This window comes from Selaginella moellendorffii, unplaced genomic scaffold (genome assembly GCF_000143415.4).
Source record: "Selaginella moellendorffii unplaced genomic scaffold, v1.0 SELMOscaffold_118, whole genome shotgun sequence".
Taxonomy (NCBI): domain Eukaryota; kingdom Viridiplantae; phylum Streptophyta; class Lycopodiopsida; order Selaginellales; family Selaginellaceae; genus Selaginella; species Selaginella moellendorffii.
The window spans coordinates 233493-258243 of NW_003314379.1; the positions used below are offsets into that span (position 1 = coordinate 233493).

Here is a 24751-nt window from a genome sequence, read left to right on the forward strand (position 1 = left end):
TCAGAGGTGTTTTGTGGATTCGATTTTCTGTAGAAAATGCTCAATCAAATTTAAATCATCCGAGGCATACCTTTCAACAATCATATCCTCCAGGTCAAGATCAAGCTGAGCATAACTCGCCCTCAATGAAACTGAATCGTCGTGGTTGATTTGAATGGGTTTGTAGCGCAGAGAGCAGAACAGATAGAACGCCAGGTTGACAAAGCTGAGTATTGTTAGAAACCAGAAGTAGTAGTCAAGGTTACCGCGGTTAAGATCATCGGGGAGCCAACCTGTGACTTTCGTAACTAGCACCACCTGCAAACTGCTCAGATAATTCCCCAAGGCAAATGAGCACTGGGACAAAGCCAGTCCTACGCCCCTCATGGCATCAGGTGACTGCTCGTAAAAGAAATCCAGCTGCCCAATGTAGGCAAACACCTCAGACAGGCCGACCAGAAAGTATTGTGGTAGCTGCCAGAAGACGCTCAGAAGAGGAGCTGAATTTGTTCTTGCCACGGACTTCAACCTGAAGATCTCCACAACAGCGGCACAGACCATTGCAGTTGTTACAACTACCTTGCCGGTTCCCATTCGTTGCAGGTTGGTAATTCCGCGCTCTTTGCCTGTTAACTTACGGGCTGCTGGAACTAGAAGCCACTCATATGCAGGACTGCATATGATGACACTTAGCGTGCAAAATGTTGACAAAGATCCTGGTGGTATTTTGAAGTTGCCTACCAGCGTGTTCATACCAGCACCTTGCTCGACAAACAGAGTGCTCACTTGTGTGTACAATGTTGAGAATATGATCGTTGTTGACCAAATAGGGAGGAGTCGCATCATAGATTTCACCTCTTCAACTTGTGTGACTGTGCAAAGCCGCCATGAAATGTTAATATCATCGTGAGTATCGAGTTTCACTGCTGCCTTATCAAGAAATCTAGGAAGGAAAAATGTCCGAGTTATAGTCGACTACAGGTCTGAAAGTTTTAAGTGTTTACCTGAAATTGGGAGTATGCTGGATCTTACGACTTCCTTGAATAGCGGAAACAGCAGAGTCAACCTCATAAAGCTGAGAGCTGTCTGAGGGAACTTCTACATACAGTTTGAAAGCGGCTGCAGTGAAGACCTTGACTACTCTGGTTAAAGGATTACCACCTGTTTTTTGATGCCGATATAGTCGAGTGCCAATCAAGAAGATTATAATCGATGCTGCTGCAGCAGCTGTAGATATAGCGAACCCACAGCTCCAGCTCACACTGTCTTCAACATAGACAATAAGCGTAGCTGAAATAATTGCTCCAACCATCATGGACATGTAATACCAGCTGAAGAAGGTGGCGGCCTGCTTTTGTTCAAGAGGATCCTCCTTATCAAATTGATCACCTCCGAATGATGAGATGCAAGGCTGATATCCTCCATAACCTACAGCTACTGTGTAAAGTCCAAGATACAGTAGCGCTTTCTGTTCCAGTGTGCTAACGGAGCATGTTGACACGTTCATTTTGCAAGGTGAAGGTTTTAGTGAGGGCAGAGTTACGGTGAGTGTAAGTACCACCATTCCCTAAATGATAACATGTTAGAGAACAAAATTCTATTCTCAACCTCTTACCAGAAGGTAGATGGTAAGAAATATGAGATTTGTACGATATTTTCCCCAGTAAGCATCAGCAAGGAATCCACCCAGTAAGGAGCTGAGGTAGGAAGTCCCAACCCAGTTAGTAACGGCATTAGCTGCTTCTGAATTACGCTCATGTAGTACTCTACTGAGATAGAGAACTAAGTTAGTCCAAACACCGCAGAAGCCAACAGAAGCAAATGTTTGAGTTCCTGAGAGGAAGAAAAATCTGAAATGCAAACTAAGATAAAAGGAAAAACATACCCAGAATATATGGTGATGTGCACCATCCACCTGTTGAGCCCTTGGCTGCAGGCTTCCCAAACCAATCCACAGTCCCATCTCTGGTTGTTGCATCCTGCTGCTCCTGCTCCAATTCCTCATGAATTTTGTCCATTCCACAAGAAACAAGGATCAGCCCTACACTAATGAAGAACTACCACACATGTAAGTGCTCAAATAGTCTTATAAAGATCCATATTCCACTAGGGGTAGTTTTTTGCCCTTAGCCAATCAAATGAGTTGAGATTCAATAAAGTTGCCTACCACTTTGGGATGGTATCAACTAATAAAATTTTGTTGAGTCATTAGAAGTGGTGATTCAGAATTGGGTGCTACAACTTCCATATTAAATTTGAGATAAAAGATGAAAGTCAAAAAAGCATCAAATAGGAGCTTTTGCATTTTGTAGAATTTCAATCATACTTAAATATATGTGCAATAGGCATCTGCATTAAATTCAAGCACAATCATCAAAATTTCATACAAATATCCAGGTAGAGACTAGCAATTGAATTAGCCTGGAACTCCCACACCACCTCATCACTGTCTATTGTGTAATATGGCCGAGGTGGAGGACATATACAACATTATGATCTCCAAGTTAGATTATAAGTGGTTTTTTTAAAATATTTTTTTTTTTTGCATTTTTGTGATGAAAAAAATGAAAGTTCATGTGGGATGAAAAGGACCCTCCATATACATCTTTTGCTCCAGGCATGGTACTTCATCATTATCATGTAGGAACCAAGTGCTTTGTATGTTGGAGGCCTACAAAAGTCCATTTATGAGTACAAATGCTTCAAGGATTACTTTCATTGGGTGTGGTTATAAGGCTATTAAAAAAGATGTGATTAGAAAAGTCTTTAACAAAATGAAGAGCTCTTGATATTAGAAAGTAAATCCACATTCCATCCCCCAAATCAAAGAATTGAAACATCCAAAAAAGACATTTCTACAAGCACAAAAGTTTAACCTAAATTTGAAAATGTGGCTTCGCATTTGGTGCCAGTCCACAATTCTCATATAGATATAATGAAATTGGTATGGAAAAATAGAAGGTAGGAAGAAGGTTGAGGAAAAAATCTTGGATCAATCTATGGAGCTAAGTATTTTCTTCTTAAAAGACCATAGCTTTTCCAAGCTCAAAAACAAAATTTTTCTCCATTATCAAAGCAAATAAAGCTGTAATTCATTTTTAAATCCTACATTGGCAAGTTACAGACAAGGGTGGAACTCTACACTTAGACTAGAATGTTGAAATAGTGTCAAACTTCGTTTAATTTTGTTTTATGTGCTAGTATTGGCTTTGAGATTTTGGATGTTTTCATAAATTTATCTATGAGTATTGGAAGTTATCAGTTGGTAAGTCCTTTTGGATATGTTTCTTTTACTGCCATAACAATAGGAGGTTGGTATTATTAATTCCTTTTATCAGTCTTTATGCAAACTAAACTTTGTTTTACATGTTAGTATTGGCTTTGAGATTTTGGATGCTGTCACAAATTTATCTATAAGTATAAGAAGTTATCTCTTGGTAAGTCCTTTTAAATACTTTTCTTTTACTGCTATAACAGTAGAAGGTTGGTATTACTAATTCCTTTTGTTAATCTCCACCTAAGCTAGTTTAAAAATTGGTTTACACATGTGCACTTAACTAAAAGAGCATAAAGATGGAATTCCTAAATGTTATCAAACAAATATATTTGATTTGATTAGAAAAACCTATTTTTTAGCTTATATTTGTTAGTGGTAAGAACCCTTTTGATATTGAGCTTAGTTTCTTAATACTCACTAAATGATAAATTACTATATCTGCTAAAGCACTCTTATTATCATTCCCTATATATTGGTCCTATTTCAATTCCATTAGTTATTTATGTAAAGTGTCTAGACTTGCCAGTTAAGCATATTTATAGAATGTAGAGCTTGAATAAAATGGTGTTATTTAGATTCAAAATATAGTACCATTTCATATTTAGTAAGTTTTCAAGATTGTCCCAAAGACTAGTTCTTAGAACTAAGGTGAAAGCCTAAAGTGTGTTTTCATATTTGGGGGTAAGGAATAATGAAGGGTTTCAAATGTATAGTAAAGATAATGGGTATATTAGGCATGATTAATTAACCTAAGATATTATCTAACTTCTTGTTAGATATATCTATCCTTGTTTTACATCTTTTTTAGGTTGAAGCCCAAACTCCATCCTATGCTAGCTAGTGGACTATCCATATCCTCGCATTATACTATCTATATGCTAAAATAGCACTAAATCTATTTTGCATATTGGTCTTAGCATTAGATGCTTTAAGACTATTTTAATATCGCTTTGTCTTTTGATAGTTTGCTCTTTGCTTATATGCTTAGAAGTTTAACTTTATCCTTTCATTCTATGATGCAAGGCCTTGAAATCTTGAGTTCCACTTTGTTTTCCTTGGCATATGTGTCCAAGGATTAAATTATGCTAGATGGTTATCCAATTAATTTACTATAGGGTATAGAGTGAAAACTATATGCACTACATTTGGTATCGAAGGATTAGTTTTAGCGAGTACTATCCAGTGAGATTAAGCAATTAGTTTTATTGCATATACAGAGATGAAAAAAAAGATCTTAGTGAGTACATGTATGGTTGTTATAGCTTTATATATCTTTTGTATAGCTTTTGGTATATACCATTATCTGGTTTCCCGTTGGGCATGTTTATCCTTCTTTTGTTAGGAATCCCCCAATTCTTGCCACATTCTTGACTCTCGCCAGATTCCTGACCTGCAGATCACATTCCTGACTCTCGAGACACTTCCCTATTCCTGACTCTCAATTTCCTGTACGATTCCTGAGTCTCGAGCCACATTCCTGATGATGATGTGGCGCCTCCTCGACCTCAACTATATTTAGGCCATCCTCGATCCAAGAATGGTGGAGTTTCATCAACCTATAGTATATATAGATTAGCCTTGTTCCATTTCTCCATAATCTGAATCAACGCCAGTCTAAGGCCTCTTCTTCATTTCCACTAGCTTTTCTCTTTATCTTTTGCATTTTTCAGTCTTGATCTTGTTGGGGGTTTTGACAGTTTGATTTAGATTGTGTTTTTTTTTTTTTTGCTTTAGCTCATTTTGATTGTTTGATTGCCTTTGCCTTTTTCCCCCTTTTTCCTTTCTTCTTTGCCAATGGAATCTCCAAGCCATCTTGATTTCTTTGCCGAAGTCCTTGCAAAAATCCAGTCTGAGAATACCTTCTTTGCATGCAACAGGAGCTTGTTTCACTTTTGGCTCAAGGATCCAGCAAAGTTCCTGAACCAAAGGTGAGTTTCCTGGCGAAATTTTCAGGCAAGCGTTTGGAGCTTTGCGGATTCCTAAACCAAATAGAGCTGATCTTCGCACTTCAACATCGGCGGTACCCCACTCCCGAGTCTCAAATCGGCACGATTGGGACGTTACTTGAAGGTGCAGCTTTGTTATGGTTTTCTCCTCTCATAGAGAAGAGCATAAAAGGGGTCGTGGTTCCGGAGCTGATGGATCTTCAATTGTTCAAAGAGAAGTTTAAAACATGTTTTGGCGAGATGGATCAAGTTCGGGCTGCCACCACAAAGATGAGATGTTTCTTTCAGGGGTCTCGTCCTGCCTCAATCTATGCTGCGGAGTTCCAACTCCTTGCCTTGGACACTCAGTGGGATGAGCAGGCCTTGATTGATCAATTTCGTTTCGACCTCAACAACGGTGTCAAGGATTTGTTGCTCACCATGGAGGATCCCACGGACTTGTCGGACGCCATCAAAAAAGCTATTCAATGCGACAATCGTCTCTTTGAACGTCATTAGGAAAGTCGCCACGCTGCCATTTTCCCGTCCCAGACTCAGGAATCCCAGCTTGAGTCTTTGGGGCATACTCCTGAACCTATTGCTCCAGTCCCGATGGATATTTCTGGTACACCCCAACTTATCAGAGGGAAGTTGAGTCCTGCTGTGAAGCAACATTGAATATCTCATAATCTTTGCCTCTACTGTGTTGATCCTAATCACAAAGCAGCTGTGTGTCCCAAAAAGCCTCCTCGACTACTCGAGTTCACTTTGCCTCAAAGTCCACCTTTGTTGCAGTCGGGAAACGACCCTGTCCAAACAAAGTAGGAGCTGTCTGTTTGGACTCCCTGAATAAAACTCACTTTTCTTCTTTATCAAGCTCCTCACCACCTTTCATTAAAGCCACCACCAATTCCCGCAACTTCCGCGTCCCATGTCTCCTTTCTTTCATCGGATAATCAGGACTTGAGGCTCTAGCACTACTGGACTCGGGTGCAACTTTCTGCTTCATGGACACGGACTTTGCTGCCCAACATCACGTTCCTTTTTCTCCTACCATACAAGATCTGAGGGTTGAAGGCATTGGCGGGCATTTTGTGTTTCCATCTTTTGGACTTAGGGAAACGTTGCCTGTTTGAGTACACATCAGGTCCACCATCACTGATATCGCCTTCAACATCATCAATAGCAAGTCCTCCTCTATGGTGCTTGGTCTTCCTTTGTTCCAACTATATCAGCCTTGATCTGTTAGAAGGAATTACAGTTCGTCTCTCCCACATCACCATCTCCTACGGCTTCCCTTACTGTTCATCGAGTCCGAATCAGGAAAAGTTCCCTAAACTCAAATCAGAGATCTATTCCTAACTTTACGAAGTTTTCACCCTCTTCTTTTTCCTCTCTTCCATTTTACACTGGACAGTATCCTCCTCTCATCATTCCATTTAGTCGTACGCCTCCTCCTATCTCCACAATCACTATGAAAGAACTCCTTTATGAAGAACCTATTTTCCTTTTTGCTTTGCATGTTTCTCCTGTCAGTCTTCCTGAGAAGTATCATGATTTTGGGGATGTGTTTGACAAAAAAAAAGCTAGTGTACTGCTTGTTCAATGGCCTTATGACTGTCCCATTGATTTACAGAAAGGAGCGTCACCTTTGTGGGGGCCTATCTACGGGTTATCCCTGTTCAAGCTTAAGGCCCTCAGAGAGTACGTGGATGAGAACCTTGCCTCGGGGTACATTCAGCATTCACAGTCCCCGATTGGAGCGCCTGTCTTCTTTGTCAAGAAGAAGGATGGGAGTTTGCGGCTAGTCATCGACTACCGAGGTTTGAACAAGGTGACTGTTTGGAACCGTTATCCATTGCCCCTGATCTCGGACCTGTTGGAACTCCTTGGCGGTGCCCACTTCTTCACCAAAATTGACCTCCGTGGAGCATACAACCTGATCTGGATCCGGCCTGGTGATGAATGGAAGATTGCATTCCAAACCCGCTATGGCCAGTTCGAGTACACTATCATGCCATTTGGCTTGACAAATGCTCCAACAGTTTTCCAACACATGGCGAATGACGTCTTTCAGGAGTTTCTTGATCAGATGATGATCGTCTACCTCAATGACATCCTTATCTACTCAAAAACTCAGGAGGAGCATGACGAGCATGTGCGCAAGGTGTTGGTGAAGCTGTGGGAACATGGCCTATACCCAAAGCTTGAGAAATGTTCCTTCGATCAAGAGTCTGTGGAGTTCCTTGGGTACATTGTCACTCCTAAGGGTATCATGATGGATCTTGCCAAAGTCAAGACTATTCTCGAATGGGAGCCTCCACAATCAATGGCGGACGTTCAAGTTTTTCTTGGCTTCGCCAACTTCTACCGCAAAATTCATTGATCACTACTCTGACATTATCCTTCCTTTCACGCATCTCACTCGCAAGAATGTTCCCTTCTCTTGGTCTGCTGCTGCCCAGTAGGCCTTCGACACACTCAAGGCGGCCTTCAGTTCTACTCCCGTTTTGATCCACGCTGATCTCTCACAACCTTTCTTCATCGAGGCTGACGCCTCCGACTTTACCATCGGTGCTGTGCTGTCTTAACTCGGAGCGGATCAAGAATTTCATCCGGTCGCCTTCCATTCTCGGAAATTCTAGCCTGCGGAGATCAATTACGAAATCCACGACAAGGAGCTTCTTGCCATTGTGGATTCCTTTGGAGAATGGCGTCGTTTCTTAGAGGGGGCGGGCCATCAAACAACGGTCTAGATAGATCACAAAAATCTCGAGTACTTTGCCACTTCTCAAGTTTTGAGCCGTTGTTAAGCAAGGTGGGCACAATTCCTGAGTCAGTTTGACTTTGTTATCAAGTACAGACCTGGAAAGCTTCAAGGCCTTCTTGATGCTCTTTCAAGGCACTCCTATCTCAGTCTCAGGCTTGGTAGTCCTGGCTTCGATCAATAGGATCAAGTTATCCTTGGTCCTGATTGGATTCAAGTTATGGCAATTTCCTTGGCTCCTCAGGACTCCTCCTTGATGGATGCGATCAGAAACGATCTTCAATCTGATGACCTTGCTAACGACACTTTTCCCCATCTTCAGGCTGAACACACAGTGACTCCTGACTGCTAGTGATTTGACGAGTTCGAGTTCTTAGATGGCTTGTTGTACCATGAGGAGCAGCTTTACGTTCCTGAAGATGATGTTCGAAGGTTGATCCTGATGGCGTGCCATGATAGCCAGACTTCTGGTCACTTCGGCATTGCGAAAACCTATGAGTTGGTTGCATGGGACTTTTGGTGGCCTCACATAGACGACTACATCAAAGCTTTTGTTACCTCTTATGACACTTGCGCCCAGAATAAGGTACCTCACCACCTTCCTTGATGTTTGCTTCGTTCCCTCCCGGTCCCTTCAGGTCCTTGGGAATCTATCTCCATAGATTTCTTGAGTGATCTTCCAAGTTCTAGAAGCTTCAACAACATTTTAGTTATGGTGGATCACTTCACAAAGATGGTGCACTTCCTGCCGTGTACCAAGGAGTTCTTGGGTGAGGACATGGCAAAACTGGTATTCAGGGAAATTTTCCGACTTCATGGGATTCCTGCAGATGTGGTTTCGGATCAGGGACTTCAATTCATCTCTCATTTCTGGCAACGGTTTTTGCAGCTGCTTGGAGTGAAGGCCAACCTCTCTTCGGCGTATGATCCTCAAACTGATGGCCAGTCCGAGCGAACGATTCAGACGTTGGAACAATTTCTGAGGTGCTTCATCAACTATCATCAGGATGACTAGTTTGATATCCTTCCCCTTGCTGAGTTCTCCTATAATAACTCTGTTCACTCCTCTTTTCGAGTTTCCCCCTTCTTTGCGAATTCTGGCCGAAATCCCCGATTCAATCTCTCATTTCCTTCTCCATCCGAATCCTCTCATTCAAATCCCCGCTTTGAGGCATTTGTCTCCAACCTCCAGGAAATCCACAACTCCATCTCCTTCCACCTCCATCGTGCTCAGGAATCTCACAAAACATTTGCTAATGTCCATCGTTAGGATTGTCCCCCTTACAATATCGGGGATAAAGTTTGGCTCCTTAGGTGAAATATCTCCACCACCAGGCCATGTCCCAAACTCAATTTCAAACACCTCGGTCTTTTCCCTATCATTGCCATCATTAAGCTTGTCACTTATCGCTTTACACTTCCCTCCTCATATCAAATTCATCCCGTTTTTCACTCCTCTCTCCTTGAGCCTTATATTCCCAGTCCTATTCCAAATCGGGTCATTCCTCTGCCTCCACTAGTGCAGCTTGAGGATGGGTTTGAGTATGAGGTTCAGGACACCCTTGATTCCAAAATCTCATGGTCTAAACTCTACTATCTAGTCGATTGGAAGGGTTATGGACTTGAAGACCACACTTGGGAACCTACAGACAACCTGATTCATTCTCCTGACCTTGTTAAGGACTTCCACCGCTACTATCCTTTTCGTCCCAGTCTTCATTCTTTTTCTCCATCTCCTGTTGTAGTGCACCTTATCTCTCTCCCCTTAAGCCAATTGGAAAAAGGGCAATTGTTTGATAAAAGAGCCCTTAGTGGTTATTTTATCCCCATTTATCCCCCAAGGTTCCAAAGATCCATAGTGACAGTATATCCAAATCTCATCCCATAATCACATGCGCTACACTCACCCCCCCTTCAGAGATGTTAATATCTTCATTGACTATTGATTAATAACCCCTACTAAACCAAAGGGAACCAACACCTCCATTTCCGCACAAAATCTTCCAATCCTTCCATTGTGTAGACCAGCTATTCCATGTGAGGCAACTAGTCATTCACCCATACCACAGTCCCACGGTGGATACCTTCGTCTGGGATGCTCCACAAGAGGAAGGACGTACGCATAGATGCCCAATACATACGATTTTCAAATTTAGGGGTAAGAATATACCTTACTCAAGGGTATATTATATTTTAGGTAGCCACTAATCAATGGGAATCAAACACGTGCTATTTGCTCTGATACCAACTGTAGTGCACTTTATCTCTCTCCCCTTTTTCTAATTGGAAAAGAGGCAATTGCTTGATGAGAGAGAGCCCTTAGTGGCTATTTTATCCCTATTTATCCCCCAAGTTTCTAAGGATCTACGGTGATAGTATATCCAAATCTCATCCCATGATCACATGCGCTACACCTGTCTTTCGCCACCCATCTCATCTTCCTCTTTGTTCTCATTCACATCCTTGTTCCACTCGTTCTTGAGGAGAGGGTGCTGTTAGGAATCCTCCAATTCTTGCCACATTCCTGACTCTCGCCGGATTCCTGACCTGCAGACCACATTCCTGACTCTCGAGACACTTCCCTATTCCTGACTCTCGAGACACTTCCATATTCCTAACTCTTGATTTCCCGTACGAATCCTGAGTCTCGAGCCACATTCCTGATGATGATGTGGCACCTCCTCGACCTCAGCTATATTTAGGCCGTCCTCGATCCAAGAATGGTGGAGCTTCATCAACCTATAGTATATATAGGTTAGCCTTGTTCCATTTCTCCACAATCTAAATCAATGCCAGTCTAAGGCCTCTTCTTCGTTTCCACTAGCTTTTCTCTTTGTCTTTTGCATTTTCCAATTTTGATTTTGTTGGGGCTCTTGACATCTTTTATATTTGGTTTGGGTCTAAATTCAAGCTTTATGGAATACCCAAATCCTCATATTATACTACTAATATATTTAAATAGTGCTAAATTCTATTTGGCTCCTTCTTGCATGCTAGTTTTGGTGTTCAAACACAAAATACTTTAAGACTATTTTAATATTGATTTGTGCCACTCCTTGACTATACACTCAAAAGATCAATTCTATCCCTTTGTTTAGGGACCCAAGGCCTTTAAATTTAGGTTATCCTTGGCATATATGTTTAAGAGTTGAATTTCACTATATAATTATCCTATGATAATTTACCATAAAATATAAGGTGAAAACTACATGGTATAAAAGGATTAAATTAGTCAGTACTATCCAGCAAATTGGGCAATTAGTTTCATTGTATATATAGATATGAACACGATGATCCAAGTGGATACATGTTTAGTTAAATGGTTTCATATATATATATCCTATATATAGATTTTGATTACTGTATTGAACCAAATTGTATGAGCTTTTGCTTGGGCTCATTAGATGGATTTGAGATGTACTATTTGTATGGGGTTATGCTTGGGCTTATGAGTAAAGCACATTAGCAATTTAAATTTACACCTTTAGTTGGTAGCATTAATATTAACATATTGGAAGTTATCATGAGACTTAAGAATAGAAAGAATTGGTGGTTGGCACTACGTAGGATTAAATAAAGGGGTGAATTAACACTTAAACCCTATTCCTATCTCTTTTATATTCTATCCTTCCACTATCAATGCACATCCATATTTTTAAGATCTAGAGTACTTAGGCAATGCTAAGTTTATTTTTGCTCACAACTTTGACAAGAGCCTTCATAAGGATTGAAAGACTTAAGTAATTCTTCTTTATTATTTTTATGTGTTTATTTGTGTTTAGTTCAAAAATTGCTACAATAGAGTGTAAAATTTAAAAACCAAGCCAAATAACAATCAATCTTCTTCCTCTTTTCTTCTTTCTTTCCCTTTTTTGTTCTTTATCTTTTTCCCTCTTTCTACAATATAGAATTCAAGCAATGTTTTCACTAGTGACCATAGTGGGATATAAGGCATTGCAAAATAAAATGGACCATTAGTAAAAAATTGTAAGAAAAAGAAATAAGAAAAGCAAAAAGATAAATAAATCTTAAAGATTATAAAGAATCTCAACAAAAATATAGCAACCCAATTCAATTAATGATCGTGAAGATGCACACTATAAGTCTTCTCTATACTTAAAGAGGTACAACCATTTTAGTGAGAAGTGGATAAAGGCTCAAGATTTTAGTAATTAGGAAAATTTTCCTGATGCTTAAGAAATATTCTTGACACTCAACAAACTCAAAAAAATTCCTAACACTAAAACTAAATTTTAACGAATTTAAAAAATTGATGAAATAACAAAATTATCCTTTTAGAAATCAAAGATCCACAAGATAGTGATGAAGAGGTAAATGTTTTATCTTGTGTATCATCCTAAGCAGAGCAAAAGAAGAAAGCTTACGTGAAATAAAGTTAAGCTTAAACTTAGGCATCCAAAGAAGAAAGACCCGACTTAGACAAGTTCGTTATAGACAAATATAAAGGAGTTAGGAACAGTTATAAAATCATGTAGTATATAAGTAACACTTAAACGTGCTAAAAAATAACCCCACTCACTATTGTATACATTGAATTAACCATATTTTCTTTTGCTTATGACTGTTTATGCAAAATAGAGTTGAGAGAGTGACATATATTTATCTTTACTCACGCTTTTGGGGTTCAAAGTTGAATTCTTTTTTCATTCTTCTTATTTTTCTTTTCCTCTCCTTCTATGTTCTCGTCTTTGTTTATTGGTCATTGTTTTGTAAGCAAAGGTGGAAACACAAGTATAGACAAAAAAAACCTTACTCACTTTTGGTGATCATGGTGGGATAAACCATCACTCTATGGCTTGAAAAACAACTAGGAGAAAAATCACTTGTGAATTCCAAATATGCCCAAAATTAGAAATCACAAGTAGATATTTTCAGTGATTGTAAAGGCTTTAAACCCAAATAATACTGAATGAAAGAGCTCTTTTTTGCAATTGTAGTGGCTTAGCGCCCAAACAACACAAGAAAGACAATTCTTCAACCGTAATATAAGCTATAGAGCTTGGGATGAGTTTGAAATTGGAATTTGGCATACATTGCCAAGAACTCAAGTTTAAATTGTTTTGCTAGCAATTTCTTGAGAAAAATCTAAAATAAAAAGGAATGAAGTTTATTTGATGTGGAAAATACAATTAACTACTCTAGAATTCTTTCCTTCTAAGCAAGTTCTCACTTGGGTTTTAGAGGATATATTTTTTAGTAATGTGTCATAATTTTTCTAAGCATACACAATAGAAAAATTGGGCATTTGTAACTCTTATCTTTGACTCCATTTTAAAGAGAGCTATAGTTAGTTTTAGTGAAAAACAAATTGGGGAATTATTCACCCAAGTTTTACAAGGCTTTTACAAAGGCAAATGTAAGCTCTTAAGTTTAGCCTTCTCGGGAAGTCACTTAGCCCAGTACTATTCAAACTTAAGGACACTTAACCCCAAGTATCCCAAGACCTTTAATTGATTGAAAAAAAGGGTGGACTCTTGTTCATGAGCCCTTTCCCTTTATATTTGAACCCCATGGATCATCTCTCAAGTCATTTTTTTTAGTTGCTTACAGCAGAATTACAATTAAAACATTATGCTGTCTCAAGGCTTTGATCCAAAACCCTTTAGCTTGGACTATTACTTAGATACGGTTTGAAAGTAGACTTATCCCGAGTTTAAGCCTTCTGTATATATTGCAAAAGCCTATGAGATTCAAAAAGACTCACAAGTTAAAAATTCAAAAACAGTTATCACGAACCGCTCTAATCGTTCAAATTGCCTTATGCCTAGTACACCTAGGCAAATTAATCAAGGCTCATCTCTTATATATAGAGAGCCTACAAACATTAGTCAGTGTGAAAGGTGTCACTCTCCAATAGATTTTGAGAGCACTCGCATCATATTTAGCCCTATAGGGAGGAATCAAAGGCAATCACATGAAACATGTTTCATATCCCATGAAGTGAGGTATAAACAAAGAGTAAATATACAAGTGAATAGGCATGAAAATTTATTTTTCAAACCAATTGAGTGATGCTCAATTGCTAAGGGAAATATTCACCAATTTAGGCGTGAAACACCTTTTGCAAGGCATGAACCACCTTTTGTGATACGTAATTCATAGGTGTATATGTTGTAAGTGACTAATTTTTTCCATTCTATTTTAGTCGCTTAACCACACATCCGACCACTTGGAGGAGTCTCATTCACAACCTCCATAAGTCCCACTCAGGACTTGGGGCTTGCTAGCCCCGAGAATGACATCCATGCCACTCAACCTTTGCACTTGGTTCAAGTGCTCCACGTGTCTAGTCCCATGATCGACACCCCAAGGCACCACCAACATACTAGCCCGTTACGCTAGGCCATGCCCAATCACTTTGGTCACATCGGTGGTCCAACACCACCTATATTGCAATCCCGTCTCTCCAAGACTAGGCCATCCGTCCATGAGTGGTCATCCCAGATCCACTCCTTAGCATCCTTAAGATGCCTACAGATATGGGGAATAACCCTCCCCAATATCTCCTTTCTGGTCCCCACCAAGTCCCTTTCTGTCCTTGGCCGTGTTCGCCAACATTGCCACTGGATCAAAGCCCACAAGCCCGACCACTAAGTCCCACGGTCCTCTGGGACTTTCTCACCGCATGACTGTATCCTTGGTCATTACACCAGAGGATTACTCCTCTTCCTTTCCACAGTCTGGGCCTTTAGGACAATATTTCGGAACACCGTGGCCTTATGCAAGCCTCGTGGGTACTCTCCCTGCCTTCCACCTTTGGGTGCTCTAGCCATGGGCTTAGAGCGAGGTTCCATTGAGCCACGCTTGGTATCTAAGTAGGTAGTGCCACCCACACTTGGACTGGGAGCATCGGCCAGTCGATCTCCCGAGGGAACTAGAGCTGGCTCTTGAACACTTCACCAAGCTACCCTGCTTGCCGGTCTGTGTTCACTTTAGTCTTGGACTTCTCAGTGGGCAGCTCATCACCCAACACTAGGTACAGCCTTTTTGGGCCAAACTGGCCTTTTCTGGCCAAACTGGCTCCACTGCAGTCCTCCCCCCTACTATACTTTTGGAGCTCACCAAACCCCCTAGGGTTTGGGAGACGAACGCTTTGGGCTTTCACCCTTTCAGACTCGAACTCAGACTCGGACTCAGACTCGGACTCGGACTCGGACTCGGACTCGGACTCGGACTCGGGCTCGGGCTCGGACTCGGGCTCGGGCTTGGTCTTGGCCTCGGCCTCAATCTCGGTCCCAATTTCGGTCTCGGTCCCGGTCTCAGTCTCGTTCCTGGTCTCGGTCTCGGTCCCAGTCTCGGTCTCGACCTCGGACTCCATCTTGGACTCCTTCTCAGTCCATCTCGGACTCTATCTCGGACTCCATCTTGGGTCCATCTCGGACTCCATCTCGAACTCTGTCTCAGTCCATCTCGGACTCCATCTTGGACTCTGTCTCGGTCCATCTCGGACTCCATCTCAAACTCCGTTTTAGACTCCATCTCAGATTCCGTCTCAGACTCCATCTCAGACTCCATCTCGAACTCCATCTCGGACTCCATCTCGGACTCCATCTTGGGTCCATCTCGGACACTTTCACATGTCATATGTTGGTCCTTTTGGGTCCCTTTTTAGAGCCTCACTTATTACTCGCTTCGTGCTTATTCCTCGAGCACTTTGTTGGGAGTTCCACTCCCACTCTTGACCTTTCAAATCGGAGCTTTTAGTCCAAACGTGTTACGCTCATTTGGCTTTCGCTTCGGCCACTACCACGTGGTGCCCTTCCGGCTTCACTTTGGGGCCTAGGGATTTTGTGTCTCACATATGCCTCCTCACATGAGAGAATTCCCACATAGTGAATATTTTCCATATAGGCCAAATTATACAACTACTCTAGTAAAAGTTGTAGCTCAATTTTTTTCTACATTTGAAATGCACAAATCACTTCGTGTGTTAATCAAGCTTTTACTAGATGAAGTAGTTGAGAGGCTTCACACTATAAATGTGGAATGGAGAGCTATAAAGCTTGCTACTAGATGTAAGCATCAATCATAGAGACACTGCTACTGTCATTTTGATCTCGAATAAACTTAGAGATATTAGAAAAGGGTTGTGGTCTAAAAAGGTGAAATAGCCTTAGACACTCCTAAAAACTCTGAAATACATTGCAAAACTTAAAAATCTATAATATAAGTTTGAGAAGAGACTTGTATTAACTATTACTACCCATTAGCAAAAAGGCTAGAGAAAAATTCACCTTGAAAAACAATTTTTATTTAGATCTGAAGCAAAGTCTTCCACGAATTAGCTGGTATATATTTGAAAAATTACCTAACATCATTCTACAAGAAAATTGATCTAGAATAAGCTATCATGCAGTAGACAATTTGACTCTTGTGTTGATTCCACAAAACAATTTCACAAAATGGTTTCCATACCCCATTCAAATTAGTTTTTAGTGTTAATTCAATTTGCCTAAAACTTGCCAAGAGCTCTTTCTAATTCCACAGTTATAAGGGTAAAGTTGGTTATAAGTCAAAAGGTGAGACTTATTATGAAGCAAGTAAACTATTCTAGAATTGGCTATTATGTGCTAGAGATTTTACACTAAATTAATCTTAACCACACTAGGCACAAGTAGAAAAAGAAGGACCCTCTACGCACCAGAGGGAAGGACACCCTACACACCAGAGGGAAAGACCCCCTGATGGAAAGATTAAGGATTGATGACCTTTCACTAACTTGATAGAAGTTGAATTGGGGAATTATGATAGACAAAATAAGAATGTTTATTAACAATCCACCACACTTATTAGAAGATACATTTTGCTTATAAACCCAGATGTAAATTAATTAATTCCCACTCTATATGACTAGATAAAAGTATAAGAAAGCAAAAACTAAACTATCTTATGTGCCTAATTAGTTTAATGAATGACAGATTTAATGAAATTGTTTAAACAACTTGATGAACTATCAAATGAGATACTTGACAATATTTTGCTCAAGGTATATAGAAGCTTAACTCCTGATACCTTTACTAAAATTCTTTCTAGACAAAAATATCCTTCCTTTATGTAACGCATTTTATCTCTCTCCTCTTAAGCCAACTAAAAAAGGGGCAATTGCTTGATGAGAGAGCCCTTAGTGGCTATTTTATCCCTATTTATCTCCCAAGGTTCCAAGGATTTACGGTGACACTATATCTAAATTTCATCCTATGATCACATGCACTATACTCACCCCCCCCTTTAGAGAGGACATTGCCCCTTTAGAGATGTCAATGTCCTCATTGACTATTCCCCTACTAAGCCAAGGGGAATTAACACCTCCATTTCCCCACTGAGTGTACCAATCCTTCTATTGTATAGACTAGCCATTTCCGCACTGAGTGTACCAATCCTTCCATTATACAGAAAATGAAACAATTAATCATCCACCCGTACCGTAGTCCTACGGTGGGTATGATTTCAAATTTAGGGGTAGGAATATAACTTGCTCAAGGGTATATTATATTTTTTTAAGTAGCCACTAATCAATGAGAATCGAACCCGTGTCATTTGCTCTAATACCACATGTAGTGTACTTTATTTCTCTCCCCTTAAACCAACTGGAAAAAGGGCAATTGCTTAATAAGAAAGCCCTTAGTGGCTATTTTATCCTCATTTATCTCCCAAGATTCCAAGGATTCACAGTAACAGTATATCCAAATCTCATCCCATGATCACATGCGTTACACTCTAAATGATAAGGTTTAATAAACTTCTCACAATGTTATTGGCGGTGAACCATTAGCATCATTGCAATCTGAATGCTTCACCAGATCATTCAATTAGTAAAAGTGACAAACGGTGTGTATTATCCATGAAAACTCTCATGAAATCAATGAAATATTCTTTAAAAGTATCCGCAACAACTCTTTAAAATATACAAAAACCATTGCATAGGCCAAAAAGCATTTTGCAATATGCATAATCTCCCCATGGGTTTATAAAAACTATTTTATATTGATCTTCAGGTGTTACTTTCACCTAATTATAGCCAAAGAATTCATCTAAAAATGAATACATCTCATGACCTATTACTGAATCAAAAATTTTGTTTGTGAAAGGAATAGAGAACATATCCTTTTTTGTTACATCATTTAGCTTTTTGTAATTTATACAAATTCGTAATTTTCTATTTTTCTTAGGCACAATTAGAATTGGTAAAAGTCTGGGCATTCTGGATTTAATAAATGAATTCTGCCTAGAGAAATTTATCAATTTCTTCCATAACTTTACCTTAGTAATTAGAATTCATTTTATAAGGCATCTGCCTTTTAGCATATTTCTCAAGAGTATCTCAATACAATGCATACAAAGCTTATGTAAGATTAGGCTAAAATGTCTTTGTAGTCTTTTAGTAGATTTATGGCCTAATTATGAAATTCACTTTGCAATCCTTGAGTAATTGTGATAGTATGAGGATTATTCTCATCTACTAAATTGATTTACTCAAATAGTTCATCACAAAAAACATATGACATATAGTTTCTCTATTAATCAATTTTTAAGTAGGATCCTCTTTTAGAGAGAAATCTCTTATAGCCAAACCAATCTCTAGTTTATGAGCTTCTTGCCTAGGTATTTTTTGAGTATTAAATAGAGATCAACTTCTAAAATTGTCTCAATTTCAGAGAAAACTTTTAAAATTTGTTGTTCTTGGAAATTATCTAGATCTTCCTCACAATTATAAAATTGAGTTTCGAGAGGTTGATCTTTCCTTCCCAACTATATGGTGGAAGTAATGGGAATAAATCTTTTTTAGTTGCTCTATTTTATACACAAGAAATTGTTTTTTTAGTCTTGGTTTATGCAAGACTGTCTACGGTCTGCCTAATAGGGTTTTGTAGGTAGAATCTCGTCATATCATTTTAAGCACAACATAATTAAATTTGTACTTTATGCTAGCCATATTGGTTAAGGCTTTTCTAATAATTCTAATAGACTTGACACTTTGGTTATCTACCATTCGTATATTAAATAGGGCTAGTTGAATTGGGCCTACGTTTAATTTCTTGCAAATATTCTCTTCTAGAATATTTACGCTTAAGCCACAATCAATGAGAGTTTTAAATAATAAATTCTTGTCAATCTTTATATCAATTGTAGAAACTTCACTATCATAATCCCCTAGCTCAATTATAATGGCCATAGATAGGATTAAAGTTTCTTGGCCTAGAGTGGGTGTAATTTCAATATTTAAAATGACTTTCACTACTTTTTTTTCATCCTTACCATTTAGCTTTGGTATAAGTTTTTCCTTTTGCGCTAGTGGTAAATTCATATGAGCTTATAATGGCATGAGACTTTTTTTATTAGAATCATTATTTTTCAATTTGACTTGTGGTTGCAAGTCTTAGAGTTATTAAGTGATTTCTACACTGATCTTTTTCTTTTGGCGCCATTAAGAGTTGGGAATAATTTCTACTTCATCATCACTCCTTTCATCTTGGCTTTCAAATTCAACTCTTCTTTATTGGGCTTTGGTCATAACATAGATGTTATGTAGCTCTTTTGTATCTAACCATTCTATCTTAATATGCCTAACTGCAAATTGCATATCCTTAGGGGCTTATCATTTTTGCTTGATGATTCAACTTAATTGTATAGTCTAGAATAGCGAGTAGGACTCTTAGCTTGATCATACTCTTTTGGCATTTCATATTCTCTAAGCATATTATAGTGTAGCGCACTTTATCTCTCTCCCATTAAACCAACTGGAAAAAGGGCAATTGCTTGATGAAAGAGTCTTTAGTGGCTATTTTATCCATATTTATCCTCTAAGGTTTCAGAAATGTCAATATCCTCATTAACTATTGATTAACAACCCATACTGAGCCAAGGGGAATCAGCACCTCCATTTCCACACTAAATCTACCAATCCTTCCATTGTGTAGACTAACTATTCTACATGAGGCAATTAGTCATCCACTCATACTGCAGTCCTATGGTGGATACCTTCATTTGTGGATGCTCCACCAAGAAGAAAGATGTATGCATAGATGCCTAATATGTATAATTTCAAATTTAGGAATAAGAATATACCTTATTAAAGGGTATATTATATTTTTAAGTAGCTAATAATTAATAGGAATCAAACCTGTGCTATTTAGACATGTAACACACCCTATCTCTCTCCCTTTAAACCAACTAGAAAAGGGGCAATTGCTTGATAAAAGAGCTTTTAGTGGCTATGTTATCTCCATTTATCTTCCAAGGTTCCAAGAATTCATGGTAATAATATATTTAAATTTCATTCCATGATCACATATGTTACACTATAGTTTCTAAGTTGATCATATTTTTTAGGCCGATTATAGTTTTTAGGCTTATTTTCCTTATGGCTAGGTGGATAATCTTGAAAATTACCCCTGGGTAGATAATCCCAATGGTCATTTTGCCTTTTAGCACGTGGATATTCACATTTAACACTTCAATTATCATTATAATTGTTCCTTTTACGATAACTTCAATCATCAAATGGATAGCTTTGCCTACATGTTTTTTTATTAACTTAGGCTACTTGTTGGCCTCTTGGTTATTTAAACAAAGTCCTACATTCCTTAGCTATATACCCTTTTTTTTCATAAATTTGGCACTTGATCAGCTAAAGTTTACATTCTTCCTTACTATGGTCTTCATTTTTACATTTGATACACTAATTCCCTTGTTTGAGATTGGTTTGTAATTTGAGGCTTCTTAAATGATTAGTTTCCTTGTCTATATGATTCATCATTTTATCTGACTTCACCATATCTACCATATTATATTATTTTATGACATCTTGGTAGGCAATCATGGCTTTTTTCAAGTCATAGAAATCTATATAAGCTCTCTTTATTACATGTTTACAATAAATTTTCTTGTGGCCCTATATGTATAAGCATAGGTGCATTTTGTCTAACACTAAATCTTTATAATGCGTATAATGTTTATTGAATCAAGTTATGTATTCCTCGATTGTCTAAAATTTTCCTTGATGCAAGTTTTTGCAACTCATCATAATTTTCTCCTGGGTTCCTCTATACCATTATATTGATCATCGCCATTGTTTCCATCAAAAGCCAAAAAACGTATAAGGCATTTTTTGAAAGTCACAGAATTACAATTTTCTAAAACAAGTAGGAGAGCATTCTTTTTCACACAATTTGTAGTGTCTTTTGTCATTGCATTTATCTCCAACTCATGATCACTATCCTCACTATCCTCTCTTTCAATCTCTTGTATGGTTTGGTTATATTATGCAATAGGATAGTTATTGTATCTCCTAGCCCTTGAACCTTAGGAAGAAAGATTGTGAGAGTTAAAATTACTAACACTAGAACTCATAAGTATTTGTGTGTATTTCCTTCTTTTTGAAGGAGAGTATGAATGAAATAAGGAAAAATTTTATCTACTCATCAAATATGCCAAGATTTTAATATCATTATTATAGTACCAGTCTTTGGCTTTATTTTTAAGTGTATAGGGATGTAGTGCACGTGGTTTTTACCCTTTATCCTATGGTGATTTACCATAGGATAACCACGAAGTAGAACCTAAACCCTTCATATGCCACATGTCACATGCCATATACCACATACCATGTGTCCAAAGGATAGTGGTGCAAAACCCAAGTTCTAGGGCTTTGGGCCACTGAACGAAGGGATAGTGCTAAACTCCTAGCATAGAGCCAAGGAGTGATGACACTGGAGCACATAATGACTCCCGAGTGTACAGCTCAAAAAGTGAAGGGATAGAAGCATAGAGCGACTTAAAACAGTCCTAGAGTATCTAATATCCCAATGCCAGGACCAGCAAACAAAATGGAGTCAAATGGAGTTTGGCACTATTTCAGCATACCGATAGCTTAACGTGAGGACATGAGTACTCCACCAGCTAGCATGGTGTGAAGCTTGGGTTTAGACCCAAGCCGAATGCAGAACAAGGACAGACACACAATCAGGAGCTCCAACTTACCCACTATCCTTACTATACATTTGGAACCTCCCCCTTGAGGAACACATGTTTTGGGCTTTCACCCCAAGCCTCCCTTAGTATCAAGAGTTAGTCTCTGGGACAAGCTTAAAATGGCGTTAGATTGTGAATTTGGACACGGGACGAACACCATTGTGTTCAGGACAATCTCTACATTCCGTAGATATGCCAAATGAATAAATCTAGACACTTTCCATAAATAGCATATAGGACTGAAATAAGACTAACACAAAGGACATGATAGCGAGGGTGTTTAGCAGATACAGTAAGCTATCATCCAACGATATTGAGAGACTAATCTCAATACGCGAGGGTTTTTGTCAAGCCAATGCAAGACAGAGCAAAAGAGAACTAAAAAACCGGGCTAAGTATGCTTGGGTAAATAGACATTTAAGAATTCTGTCTTTATGCTCATCCGGCCAAGTACAGATGCAAAGTCCAGTTTACTAACATTTGAACAAGAGGGACTAATAAAGGGACTAATAAAGGGTCTAGCAATACCGACCTCATACCATCATGGCAGTAAGGAAAAAGGGTTCGTAAGGATTGGCTGACAGGTAACTTTCGATACCCGAAGTCACATTCGCAACAATAGGGGAAAATATTATTTTCTTGCCCATTTGCTTGATTAAGCTTGATTACTTTTGTGTATTGTTCAATATGCAGTTATAGGTTTTCCCTTTAATTCTAAAAAAGGATGGATAATTTTGCAATTAGTATAGACAAAATAAATGTTTGGTTTGTAGGGGAACTTGGATCACCATTAAAGGGTAAAGGTTATAAATTTAGCTTTTCTTCATTTTGTGGAGAATCAGTCCAGTTATTTTGTGTTTCACTACTTTCAGTTGAAGTAGAGGTGCTTTCTATGTGCCGATGCTACCAAAGAGGAGTAGCGTATGGATTTACATATTTTGAATGATTGTCAAAGTCATATTGGGATTTTTTATTTCCTCTTTATTGAGGTGTACTTAATATGTTTTTAGCTCGCTCTCTTTCAAACTTTTTTCTAGCTTAATTGAGCAATGATTTAATCTATTTTAAAGAGAGGTTAAAATCACAAATATCATAAACAAATGCTCTGTAATCTTATTCTAGATCTTGTGAATATTTCTTTTCAAATTGTCTTCCACTCATCAGATTGTGAGGAAAATGTTGTATATTTATTATCTTGTTTGGTATAGACAGTGAGAATTTTATGCATAGGGACTATACCCTTTAAAGCTTTATAGGTAAAATTAATTGTTGGTCTATACCTATATATTTCAAGATCTGTTAGCATTGCTACTATAACAACTTTAGTTATTATACCTCGTTCATGGAGTGAGTGGTATAAGGTTTTGATATGCAATGTGTTCCTCTTGTAAATTGGCCTATCAATCATTCTTAGAAACAAGCACCTAACTTCCCAATCAATTTTGAAATGAGGATGCCTTTCCTCTAAAAGCCAAATGTTTAGGATATTTCTTATATAAAAGTCTTAAAAATTTCTCAAGTAACAAATGCTATTTTTCATAGCATATCTTTCTTGCTCAAGTATGGTCCACCTTAAGAGATTTTTACTCCACAAAATTTTGTTACCTATCAATCTAGATTTGAAATTGATCTAATGTATATTAGCCTAATTATTAATAAGTGTATTTCTACCTATGGGTATCAAAGTTTTATTGTGGACCATTAAAGTTTCTAGAATAGCTTCTTTACCTAAGATTGCATAAAATTTTAACAATTGCTTAGTAAGTAGAATTTTATAAATCTTTTATAGGTTATAATATTCAAGATTTGCATCTAGTTAGGATAAGAAGAATTTTAGTGTCTTTAGCTCCAAAAATAAATATTTAATTTACTTACAAAAATCTTTCCAAAAATGTAGAGAGCATAACATTTCTCTTAATCTAGAGAAATGTACTTTTTTTTTAAAATTTGGGTATACTTTTAAGTCATATTATATGCAAAAAAAGCATCATTGTAAACAAAGACAAAACTCAAGTGATTGAGATAATGTCTCCACCATATAATTTAAAAGTTTTTGTTTTCTAAACAAAGTTGGATATCACAAGTGATTTGTAAAAGCTTATACAAAAATTGCCAAACCACTTACTGATTTTTTTAAGAAAAATACTTCATTTATATAGAACGATAATTGTCAAAAATTATTTTTAAGGCTTAAACAATGCCTTGAAAAAGCATTTATACTTGTTAAGCCTAACTATATGAAAAAGTTTCACTTACAAGTGGATACTTTTAATATTGCCACATATACAATATTATCCCAAACATAAAGTGATCAAAAACATCATCTTACCTACAAAGTAGTCAAAGAATACAGAGATATGTCCACCACTTCCCAAGAATTATTTTGTGCCAAGAAAACAAATGTCTATTTGTCCATGCTCAAAATCATCTTATTGCAATCAACGACAAGGGGGTTGTAAACTCCCATGGCAGTGGCAGAAGAGGATCCCATCGATCCTCCACCAGATTGTATACCTCAGTGTCCAGTTCCCTCGCCCCAAGGTTCCCACCAACAATGTAGAGCCAACCCTCCATACATACGACACAGCATTGGCACCGCAGCACTCAACTGTTTGTGTGAATCGAAGATGCTTACTGATTTCCCAGTGGAATCCCATCTCCCAAGAAGTTAGAGCGATCATCGTAGAACTTGGTGCTGAAGACGAGATTCCTCCACGCTCGGCTCTGCCCATGCGATGAGAGCGACACTCGCAGGAGGCACTGGTACACAGCATCATCTTCCAGGCCAGGGATGAGCGGCGCCGTCGCCAT

The 24751-nt window shown here is 38.4% G+C and overlaps 1 protein-coding gene across 1 annotated transcript; it reads right to left on the reverse strand.

The window, feature by feature from the left end:
• On the reverse strand, positions 1 to 24751 carry LOC9639455 (protein NRT1/ PTR FAMILY 8.1). The gene is made up of 5 exons (XM_024665067.1): positions 24576 to 24751; positions 1895 to 2025; positions 1595 to 1812; positions 984 to 1546; positions 1 to 922 (listed from the first exon to the last, which is right to left on the reverse strand). The coding sequence occupies exons 1-5, from the start codon at positions 24749 to 24751 to the stop codon at positions 1 to 3; spliced, it is 2010 nt and encodes a 669-aa protein (XP_024520835.1).

What these genes read in the sequence shown, in the direction of transcription:
- LOC9639455 (XM_024665067.1), bottom strand. Translation starts at nt 24,751, where the DNA reads ATGGCGACGGCGCCGCTCATCCCTGGCCTGGAAGATGATGCTGTGTAC. An exon ending in TGCAGCCAAGGGCTCAACAG is followed by an intron (nt 1,813 to 1,894) that starts GTGGATGGTGCA and finishes TCTTCCTCTCAG; the next exon opens with GAACTCAAACATTTGCTTCT. An exon ending in CAGCATACTCCCAATTTCAG is followed by an intron (nt 923 to 983) that starts GTAAACACTTAA and finishes TTTCCTTCCTAG; the next exon opens with ATTTCTTGATAAGGCAGCAG.